This window comes from Moschus berezovskii, chromosome 8 (assembly GCF_049115385.1).
Source record: "Moschus berezovskii isolate FMDL1 chromosome 8, NW_MosBer_1.0, whole genome shotgun sequence".
NCBI lineage: Eukaryota > Metazoa > Chordata > Mammalia > Artiodactyla > Moschidae > Moschus > Moschus berezovskii.
The window spans coordinates 17,443,165-17,455,172 of record NC_142467.1 but is presented as its reverse complement, the minus strand read 5'-3'; the positions used below and the strand labels follow the sequence as shown (position 1 = coordinate 17,455,172).

Here is a 12,008-nt window from a genome sequence, read left to right as displayed (position 1 = left end):
TTATAAACCTTACTAGTTATATAATACTAGGAGCTGGTTATATATACATTTGGATGGATAAAAAGTAATTGTCATAAAATATAAAAAATTTCTCTTAAGAGAATTTAGGTCCTTGGAAATGACAATAAAGGATGTAGCTAAATTGTGAAAGGAGGAAATGCAATAAGCATGTGGTCAGAAAACACCCGGGTGTTAGAATAGATTAAAAAAAATCCCACCTTTATATGTTTATTGCAAGAGGTGGAGTAAAAATATTTTGGACTTTTGCGTGATGAAAGCACTTTTTCTAATGGAGAATAACGACTGTGAAAAGAGATTAGAGATATGGCAACAGCACTAAGGGATTACATACCTCAGACCTTCTGTTTGTTCAAAACTCTTTTTAAACATTATCTTTCTGATCCTTACAGTATACCATGAGAACTAGTAGAAGTTATTCACTGTCCCTATGGTGAGAGGTCAGCTGAATAAACACCTGGGTATTCTATTAAAAAAAAAAAAAAACTGGAAAAAAAATCAGGAAGGTCAACCAGCTCATTCATATAAATACATGTATTGATTTGATTAAATAATTGTGAAAGCATGGTATGGCTGATGTTAATTTCTAATAATATCAGGAAAGTGAAAGTGAAGTCGCTCAGTCCTGTCCAACTCTTTGCGACCCCGTGGACTGTAGCCCACCAGGCTCCTCTGTCCATGGGACTCTCCAGCCAAGAATACTGGAGTGGGTTGCCATTTCCTTCTCCAGGGGATCTTCCCAACCCAGGGATCGAACCCAGGTCTCTCGCATTACAGGCAGACACTTTAACCTCTGAGCCACCAGGATTTCAGCTATATATCTGCAATAGGAATCAAGGAAACGGTGAGCTGAAAGATGTTTGAAAACTGGGAGCATGTTCAATGAAAGTGTGAAAGTGGTAGTCGCTCAGCCATGTCTGACTCTTTGTGACCCCATGGGCTGTCCGTGGAATTCTCCAGGCAAGAATACTGGAGTGGGTAACCATTCCCTTCTCCAGGAGATCTTCCCGACCCAGGGATCAAACCCGGGTCTCCTGTACTGCAGGCAGATTCTTTACTGTCTGAACCACCCAGAATGAGTCCTTGTACACTCCCAGATTCACAAGCCCCTTGGAAGTATGAAAAGCTTTCTTAGCCTATGGTGGACCATGACTAGCCCCTGGGTTTCTCCTAGTTCAAGGGTCTGTAAAGCACTGTTTCAGCTTTTTACTTCTTCTCTCCCTACTGGCAAGAGTGAGCCATCCATTTAAGAGAGGCATACACTGACCACTTCTTTCTTATAATTAAACAGTGTCAATGATAAATAGCTGGTGGGAAAAGTAAATACTGGGGAATAATAACCTAACAGATCATGACCTTGTATTCAGTCAAAGTTCCTACTCTCTGTTATATGCATACATATATTCCACAGAAAGCCAAAAAAAAAAAAATGGGGGTGGGGGAGGAGGGCTTCCAAAAAAGTAATCGTTTTCCCAAAGGGTTTTCTATTATTATTTCAACCATGTCTGTTTTTCGCTATTCCGTCTAAATGTTCTGCCTCCAGAAAGGGAACTTGGGGGTGGGAGGTGATATAAGTTGGTGGGGGCTCCAGATATAAAAGGCTCACACTCATTCATCTCAGCACCGAAAAAAAAAAAATCATCTCACCTCTCTCATCCATTCTCGAATCGTTTTGCCAGCTTCTTGATGCCACACATTGTGAACAGAGTCTGTCAACGCCACAGCAGTCACCTTACTTTTCACATCTGCTTCTCGTTGAATCATCTGTTTTTAAAAAGGAAAATAAAATATTGGCCATAATTGTTTTCCCTGCTGGGTACAAACTTAGTCATAGGTAATAATAATATTAAAAATGAAAAAGCAATATGCATTTCTTGCGCAAAGCTACTCTTTTCCACACTGAACACATGCCCTATTCTTGTTCAGAGATGTGAAAAGATGTAATCTATTTTTTTTAAAAGATAATACCACTTAAGACTTAGAACTACGCAGCTCTATTATTTTCCAGGTGGTCTGACAAATCAAGGATTAAAGGGATCACAGGGGAAACGAGGCGGCATCCCTGAGGGCTTCTGTTACCAGTTTCTTCCACCACTTCCTATTTCAGGGCTTCAGGGAAGTCAGTATCAGAGGTCACTCTGAGCAACTCAGGACCAACTTCTGCTAACTTTAGGTAGATGGGACACTTAGTAAAGACAGATATCTTGCTTTGATTTCTCCATTTTAACTAGCCAGCTCTTCACCACGGCCTAATAATTCCTTGGTGTTTTAAATGCCCACAAAGATCTTTCTCTTCATATTATCAATGTCATTTTGTTTTCTAATGTGCTTCTTTAAGCAGAAAAATGATTATACTTTAACTTCTTTTTATAGAATGTTGCTTCTATAAAATTAAATGGTTCTAACGGGAAGAATTTATCAGAGGTCTGCAAGATAAAAAAACCTGAGAAATATTTAATAATAATTCTAGATTAAAAGAATCAAAAACATTCTAACTCAGCTAACACTAGTGACTCTAATTTGACACAAGAAACATAAGAAAGCTTAAAAAAAATTAGTTAAAATACGGTATCTAATACCCTCAAATTTCATAGCCATGCTCTCACTCTTTCTTTGCATCAAATATCTTTTCTCCCTCTAAAAAAGAGCAATTTCTCTATCATGTGCTATTAATTTATTGTCTATCAAAAATAAATTACTGCATTAAAAAAGGAAGAATTCTGAACGGTGATGAAAGCTCACACAGCAAACAGCGCAAGCCATGCTTCTAATACCAAATGATGCCTGTTGGCATTTTGAATTAAAAATCTCTTTCTCTCTCTCTCTTAAATTCCTTTAAACTCTACATATGCAGATCCCCTTTCACTGAACAGGACCTAATGGGAATCTAATTTACTGTTAATGCTGCCTCAGCAGCATTTCTGCACCTTAAATCTTTGTGTCTTGCGGTTTTTGCTTATGTAATGTGCAAATCTTAACATCAATGCTGGTTATCAACATGATAATGTTACTGCAACATTCGCCTGGCAATACCAATAATATTTTAAAAAGCATAAAATAACACTCCAATTCAGGACTTCATATTCATTATTAAATAGTGTGCTACCTGCTTCCAGATTTTATTTTAAAAATAAGATTCTCACAATGGCACTAGAATACAGAAATTTAAACCAACATCAGCTAATAAAACTCCCAGCTCCACAACAGTGAATCCACCTGGCTCATGAAGAACTTATATGTCCTTATTCTCATTTTCTAAACAGGAACATTTTTAGACATGGAGAACGACTGTTGCTGAAGTTACCAAATAAGAACACTGTGGTCTCCTGGTATTCTAAGAATATGTCTGCATTCAAAAATATTTGTGCTCAATTTTCTTTTGGTGGTTGTTAACACATGCTGACTTAAATTAAAGGTGGTAGTGTCTGAAGACACTAGATATCAAGGGCCATTTGTGAAATGATATACAGCTAAGAGTTGAAAAGGCTGAGGATTTAGTGCAAAAGTAGAAGATCTGGGGATTAAAATTTTACAAACTGGAAATATATACAGTTGATAGATTAACTACTGGGGGGGGGGCATTGTGGTCCGTTTGTTCATCTGGCTGACATTTCACACAAAGGGAGGTGATGATGTATAACTTTTTTTTACATCTCATCAAATCACATTATAATCCAGCGTGATCCTCCCTTACACTATTTTAGTTCTTTACAGTTTAAAAAGCACTTTCATATTATATTACTAGAGAAGGGGAATGGAGATTCCAGAGACTCTGAATCAAGAGCTATTTACAAATGAACTTAGTCACAAAAATTTTTCAAATGTTTGACTGTAAAGGATTAGGAGATTTGTAAATCGGTGAAAATCTTAACAGTTTAGATTTCCTGATGAATCTTCTCTGTGCTGGCCTTGCTGCAATGGGCAGTGCTGACCTAACTGGAGCTGCCATTTTTGTCCAGAGTCTCTGCATCTTGCATTTGTTGGGGAGGTTTCTAGCCCCCATTCGCTCCCTCACTGGGAATGAGCACTGATGGAAAGTGCTGGAGAATGGCAGTGATGGCTGGGGGGAGACTGAACACAGGAGCCGAGACTGTGTAAGAGACAGACCTTAGAAGCAATACAGCTAAAGCAAGGAAAGGGCAGATAGAAAGGTAGCTAAAGCACAGACGGGTAGGAAGACAACTTCTTTAACAGTCCACAGCAGAAGACTGCGATGGTGTGAAAAACTCAGAAATCTGAAAGGGAAGAAGCCAAGCGACCAAAGTCCTACTATATGTCAATCTATGGTGGAGATGTGGTTTTTACTAGGATCCAAGGATAAGGACATGTTTGAAATTCTCTGCAAAATTCTATCTGTATGTGCCATGAATATTTTTCTGGGAGAGAATGCTCAGCTTTCATTAGGTGCTTAAAGGAAGCTTAATTTCTAAAAATGGTATGAGCTCATAAGCCCAATATCAATATTTCAAAGAAGAAAGATGCCATTATTTTTGTTGTTGTTGTTATAATGTCTGAAGTATGGAAGTATAGTTCAATAGTATGTGAACTGTGAACTTCCAGATATTTGAGCTGGACTTAGAAAAGGTAGAGGAACCAGAGATCAAATTGCCAACATCCACTAGATTGTCAAAAAAGCAAGAGAGTTCCAGAGAAACATCTACTTCTGTTCTATTGACTATGTCAAAGCCTCTGTGTGGATCACAACAAACTGTGGAAAATTCTTTAAGAGATGGGAATACCAGACCACCTGACCTGCCTCCTGAGAAATCTGTATGCAGGTCAAGAAGCAACAATTAGAACTGGACATGGAACAACAGACTGCTTCCAAATCAGGAAAGGCTGTATATTGTCACCCTGCTTATTTAACTTATATGCAGAGAACATCATGAGAAACACTGGGCTGGATGAAGCACAAGCTGGAATCAAGACTGCAGGGAGAAATATCAATAACCTCAGATATGCAGATGACACCACCCTTATGGCAGAAAGTAAAGAAGGACTAAAGAGCCTCTTGATGAAAGTGGAAGAGGAGAGTGGAAAAGTTGGCTTAAAACTCAACAGTCAGAAAATGAAGATCATGGCATCCAGTCCCATCACTTCATGGCAAATACTTGCAGAAACAATGGAAACAGTGAGAGACTTTATTTTTTGGGGGCTCCAAAATCACTGCAAATGGAGACTGCAGCCACAAAGTCAAAGCTATGGTTTTCCAGTAGTCATGTATGGATGTGAGAATTGGACTATAAACAAAGTTGAGTGCCAAAGAATTGATGCTTTTGAACTATGGTGTTGGAGAAGACTCTTGAGAGTCCCTTGGACAGCAAGGAGATCATACCAGTCCATCCTAAAGGAAATCAGTCCTGAATATTCACTGGAAGGACTGATGCTGAAGCTGAAACTCCAATACTCTGGCTACCTGATTCGAAGAACTGACTCATTAGAAAAGACCCTGATGCTGGGAAAGATTGAAGGCCTCAGAAGAAGGGGACGACAGAGGATGAGATGGTTGGATGGCATCACCCACTCAACTGACATGAGTTTGAGTAAGCTCCAGGAGTTGGTGATGGACAGGGAGGCCTGGTGTGCTGCAGTTCATGGGGTCACAAAGAATCAGACACGACTGAGTGACTGAACTGACTGATGGCAGTGTAGTATCAAAAGTTGAATAAAAGCAAAAAAAACAAACAAACTGATAACCCAGACATATTATCCTGAAGTTCATGGCTTATTAGGTTACATGTGGCAAAGTTACAATTAAAATAATGCTTGCTTTTATTTGTGTGTATAATATTTCTAAGTAGCACTTCGTAAATTTCAAAATGAATACTTTTACTTCATTCTGAAACAGTACTGAAATCAATGTATAATTTGTATCATTTCCCCCATTTTGGAGGAGAAAACTGAAGCTGAGAAATTGGTTAATGGCCACACAGATATGACTCTGTCTGGGGCCATGTAAAATGACACAACTCTCACTTGACCATGACTTTACGTCTTCTGACCTTTCATTTGTGTCACGTGGGTCTATTTCTCAGTAATATATTGTTATATTCTTACATAAAAAAACTCACTTGATTAATTCCTTTTTCATTGACTTGGACATTTAAAAGTATGGTTTAAAAATTCAAATCCAAATCAGTAAAGAAAACTGAAATTCTAAAAATGATGCTAAGAGAGAAATCAGCCATGAGCAATACCAGACTATCAAAAACACTATTACTATAGTTCTATAATAAATGATGTCTAGGATAACAGGGAACCTAATATTTCTATAAATCTTATTGATGATTTGAGAATTAGTACAAAATATTTGATGCTGTTACCTGATATTTTTGCTTCGCCTTAATTCTACTTATTCCATTTATTCTATTTTTTTGCTATAATGTCCTTTCACCTTGGCTTATACACAATTAATCTGTACTTTCCTTCACTGGACTGCATGTTACCAGTCTGACAAGATTAACCCAGTAAATATCAAGTACTTTGAACAATAAAAACATATACCATTTGTATGTAGGCTTACCTTATTATTAAAATTTTCCATGTGTTTGAAATTCAGAACAAAAAATACTGATTGTTATTTTTTTTCCTTCCAGAGTTAAGAGTAAGATTTTAAACATTAAGTAAGTATAACAAGATAAGACAGCCTCCTGAGTGTAGGAGTGGTTGGTTAGATGGAACCAGAGCAGCAGAAGGGGCACGGGAGGGCCAGAGCCAGCAGCAGCGACCTTTGCCCCCTCCAAGAGATCATGGTCCTTCACAGGCTGCAACCAGCTCTCCCCAGGAGTCAGGTAGGCCTTTTCTGCCCACCTAACTTCCCTCACTATGCTTTCTCCAAGGCCCTCCAGTGAGGTACCCGCTTACTACCTCCAAAAGTACCTGGCCCAATCCAAATACTTCATGTCACCCTGAAAGTTCCTTAATTAACCCTTTCTGTACCTACAAACTGTTCACTTTTCCGTGGGTTTCACTTCTTCCAGAACTCCATCGTGGACTACTTTTAGCAAAGGAAAACTTAAAGAGTCTTTTGGTTCCAAATAGGAAAAGGAGTGCATCAAGGCTGTATATTGTCACCTTGCTTATTTAACTTATATTCAGAGTACATTATGAGGAACACTGGGCTGGAAGAAGCACAAGCTGGAATCAAGATTGCTGGGAGAAATATCAATAACCTCAGATACGCAGATGACACTACCCTTATGGCAGAAAGTGAAGAAGAACTCAAAAGCCTCTTGATGAAAGTGAAAGAGGAGAGTGAAAGGTTGGCTTGAAGCTCAACATTCAGAAAACAAAGATCATGGCATCTGGTCCCATCACTTCATGGGAAATAGATGGAAAAACAGTGGAAACAGTGTCAGACTTTATTTTTTTGGGCTCCAAAATCACTGCGGATGCTGATTGCAGCCATGAAATTAAAAGACACTTACTCTTTGGAAGGAAAGTTATGACCAACCTTGATAGTATATTAAAAAGCAGTGACATTACTTTGCCAACAAAGGTCCGTCTACTCAAGGCTATGGTTTTTCCCGTGGTCATGTATGGATGTGAGAGTTGGACTGTGAAGAAAGCTGATCGCCGAAGAATTGATGCTTTTGAACTGTGGTGTTGGAGAAGACTCTTGAGAGTCCCTTATACTGCAAGGAGACCCAACCAGTCCATTCTAAGGGAGATCGATCCTGGGTGTTCATTGGAGGGACTGATGCTGAAGCTGAAACTGCAATACTTTGGCCACCTCATGCGACGAGTTGACTCACTGGAAAAGACTCTGATGCTGGGAAAGGTTGGGGGCGGGAGAAGAAGGGGACGACAGAGAACGAGATGGCTGGATGGCATCACCGACTCTGTGGGCATGAGTTTGAGTGAGCTCCGGGAGTTGGTGATGGACAGGGAGGCCTGGCGTGCTGTGATTCATGGGGTCGCGGAGAGTCGGACACGACTGAGCGACTGAACTGAACTGAACTGAAATTAAATGAAAAAGTTGCTTTCTTGGTCTTCGCTGAGAAGATATGTTTTTGAAGGCAGGGAAATGTTGATGTTATAAGGATGCTCTGCCATGAAATCTGTAGGCGCAGTTTCATTTCTCTCCTCCAGGGTCTTGGATTTTGGAAGTTATAAATCCAAGTCAGTACTAGATTCAATACTCCCCACCTGAAGAAGAAATGAACTCTGAATTGGATTGTCTTCACCCTAAACTAAAGGAGAAATAGATAATTTTATTCTCCCATATGTGTGACGCAGCAGCCATGGCACTCAGAATAAATATGTCTTATATTTTAAAGTCCAAGGGGACCTCCTGAAAGAGCCAGTGTGGCTTAGGGGTAGGGAGGAATATATGCACATTCAGGCCCATATTTATATTTGCATGCTTAATATATTTTAAACATGTTTTTGAGGGAAATATTTTAAAGTCTTTCATCAGCAAAAGCCATTACTTTCTTTTTAAATTCTGACATGTGTTACACATATGTACTATGAGGGTTACAGCATGTGAGTCACTTGTACAGGAAAGAACAGTCTCAAAGAAAATCAAATAACGCGTTTCCTTCCGATTAAGATCTGACACTACCGTACATTTATAAATCTGAGGATCATTACTACTGTATGAGCATGAATGAATCATCACTCTGGTTAATAGCACAGTTGAAGTCTGAGATGTCTTTAAAAAAAGATATATATATATATATATATATGTACATAAATAGATCAGCTCCCTCTAGAGCTCCTCAAGTTAAGCTGTTTCAAAGTTTGGAAAGGACCTTTTCACATTTTGAGTGCAGACGGTAATTACACTCGGTGCTTCTACTTGAGTGGCGTCTTCACGAGTGCCTCCATCATTTTTCTTCCTGCACATCTCCTCATGCGTGTACTACCTTCTGTGCATTTGGGCCTACTCAGTTAAAAATGTGCCCAGGGCCAGGATGGACTGATCAGCCGACACTGGGTTTGGCAGTCTTTTCTGTTAACGTTTTCCTGAAGAGTCTATTGTACAGGTTGATCCCAGTAACATGCCTCCCACAAATACCTACGCTGCAACATAAAAACCTTGGTTCTATCACCCAAGGCTTTTGAAGTACCTTTACTCATCATAATGAAATATACACACACTTTGGTAGATGAAATAAGAAGACCAAATTGCCCAGCAGGAAATTCAGGCAAGCATGACACTCAGCTCTCATTGTTTTTGCTTTTCCTTTGAAAGTAGACACTTTCAAGTAAGCAGTCTTCATAAGCAGTGTGGTGGTTAGGTTCAAGGACAATGGAGTCAGATTCTCTGGGTTCAAATCCCCACTCTGCCACTTCTGGTAGTAACACCTTGAGTGAATTATTTCAGCTTTTTCCGTGTCTCTCTTTTATCCCATGTAAAAGGGAGATATTAAATAAGCTAAGTCACAGAGTTATGGTGAGATGCCACCAACTAAATATCAGGCAACTAGAAGAGGATCTGGCACAGAGTACACAATTATAATACATGATCCCGCAAAAACACACAATGCAAACTACTCCGTATGTATAAACTAGTGCATTCTCTTTTCTCAAGGTAGAAGGTAACAGAAGCTTAACTTAGAATGCATTTAATGACAGCATTATTTTTTAAAGAGCCATAGAATCCATAAAGGAAAAAATTATGAAGGACTGCATTTTCCCTGGTTTGTGGTTCAATAATTCTAAAACCACCTGGCTGAGTAAAAAGAGCTGATTATTGTGTCTGTTTAAAATCCTGTAATCAAAATACTAGACCAGTAATAGCACCAGGCACTTGAAAATTAAAACAGAATTGCTGAAGTCATACTGTGGCAACCTCACTTTCTGGGAACTAGTGAACCCTTTCAGAATTACTGGGCTGGCAACAAAGCATGGAGCCATGGCTTAGCAGTGCCAAGCTGGCATAGAGAGTCTTTTTACTGCTGCTTTTTACATAGAAGGGAGTGTATCTGACTATGTTTTTAAAAAGATAATCACAGAGATATGATGTATGTCCAGAGGAAGGCAGTATAGCGTTGTAGTTAGAAGCATGCACGGGCTCTTGAATATGATGTCCTTAAATTTTTAGTTTTGGTTAATTGTTACAAGAATACAAAAATGGGAATAATAAAATTATTATTAATCAAAACTAATCATTATAACAGTAACAAAAGTGGGTATCACATTTCACAGAGTGGCTGAAGGATAAATGGGATAAAGCAGATACACAATCAATACTGTCAGCCACTATTATTACCTTGCCATTCATTTTCAATTTCAAAAATGTATCCTTCCTTTTAGATATGGTATCTGTGTACACTTCAGTGACATCAACATTTGCACTGAGAAGGTAGTTAAGAAGTGTCATACGATGACTACACTTACCTGCATAAAGTGGGTGTAATCTATTTTCACCTCCATTACATAAAGTGATTTGGACTTGCTTAAATGCTTTTAAAGGAAATAAGCAGGTATAAATGGGATAACCATACATTTTAGATGGCCCAGGACAGCCCCGCTTTATGCCTACTGACCTGGTTAATTATTAATAGCATCTTTCACTGCTAAAAGTGCTTGGGTTTGGACAGTACATTATATGGTCATGGTACGTATAATGTTAGTTGCTCAGCCGTGATGTATGTGCACATGTATCATACAGAAGTTAAAGGTCACTCAAGCAAATAAGTAACTCTTTGTGCTCAATGCTTAGCCATTTGAGGATGTACCTAAACCTAGAGAGTTATCATAAAAAAACAAACAAACAAAAAACCAACCATGCAGTTAAACACACAAGTAATACATCCCAAAGTTCTTCAATTCAAAACTTCAGGGCAAGCCTGAGCGCAGTGTGGCCCTTCGCAGACGGACATGTAGCCTTACACCCTGGGTAGGTAAACGGGGCCAGCTGGAGCTCCACAGTAGCCACAGGATAAGACAACATTCCTTCTTCCTGTACTTTGAAGCCCTCGCTTCAATTCTTACAACCTTTGTCTAGTTTCAGGAAGGAAAAAGGCTCTCTGCAGGCAAGAACCCTGAGGGACAGGGTGTGTAAACTGAAACTTCTTGGGTCACGTGCATTTATGAAGATAAGTCTCCAGCCACCAGTTAGGGAATGGCAAGTTATGATTTATTATTGCAGGCAGCCAGAGGAGAGCAGCGATCACTTCCTTTTCCTTTCCTGCCTAGACCGTGCTGCCACGTGCAGACCCCTTCAACAACAAAAAGGCATGTGGAAGGCAGGTTGAGAAGGGGAAAACAAAACAAAACATATTAAGTGACTGACAATCTGGGAGAAGGGAAAGAGGACCAGTGCCTTACAAAAACACACGATGTGAGGGGAAAAAAAAAAAAGCAACAGTATGAGAAACTTACTTTACTAATCAAGAAAACAGCAAGCTAGTTGTAAGAAAAAAAAATAAAAGAGGTCACAGATTAAAAAAACGGTGTAAGGGTTCATCAAGATGACTTATGTGATTAAATGTTTTATTATGCAATCTTAGGAGACTGCCCACAAGTCAGCAAGATATAATAAAACACAGATTTGAAAACTATGCAGAATATATAGAAAGTGGATATATTGTAAATGTGTGAGGACTAAAAACACTGTCAGTCCAAAAAATTAAGGCAGGCTTAGCAAAGGAGATGTTTAAATGGTGACAATACATGGTCTTAAATGGAAAAACGAGAAAACTTTTTAAAACGCTGTAAATGTACTATATACCAAGGAATGTTTCTGATGCAACTAAGCAACAGGTTCACAATACTCAGTTTAAAAATCACTTATAGCCTTTGGTAACTGGCATACACTAGAAATACTTTGCTGTATATACATGTGTAAATGGATTTGGCAGGGGCAGGCTTATATTCCCATATATATGGGACCCATATATTCAGCTGGGAGAATGTTAATATACTGAAGTTTTTTAAAGAAAGCCATTTTCTTCAAGTCTTGGAAAAAGAAACACAAAGAGATATGATTTCTTGCCTCAAAGATATATAGCAGATAACCAGAGTGCAGAAGATCATGT

At 38.9% G+C, this 12,008-nt stretch overlaps 1 protein-coding gene across 6 annotated transcripts in view; it reads right to left on the bottom strand.

The window, feature by feature from the left end:
• Positions 1-12,008, bottom strand: part of ARB2A (ARB2 cotranscriptional regulator A) — a 422,973-nt gene that overhangs the window by 150,695 nt on the left and 260,270 nt on the right. For all 6 annotated transcript variants that reach the window (XM_055429378.2, XM_055429376.2, XM_055429381.2 and 3 more), the window contains one exon: positions 1,666-1,782. In XM_055429378.2, the coding sequence (XP_055285353.1) occupies positions 1,666-1,782 (117 nt within the window). The remainder of the gene's footprint in view (positions 1-1,665; positions 1,783-12,008) is intronic.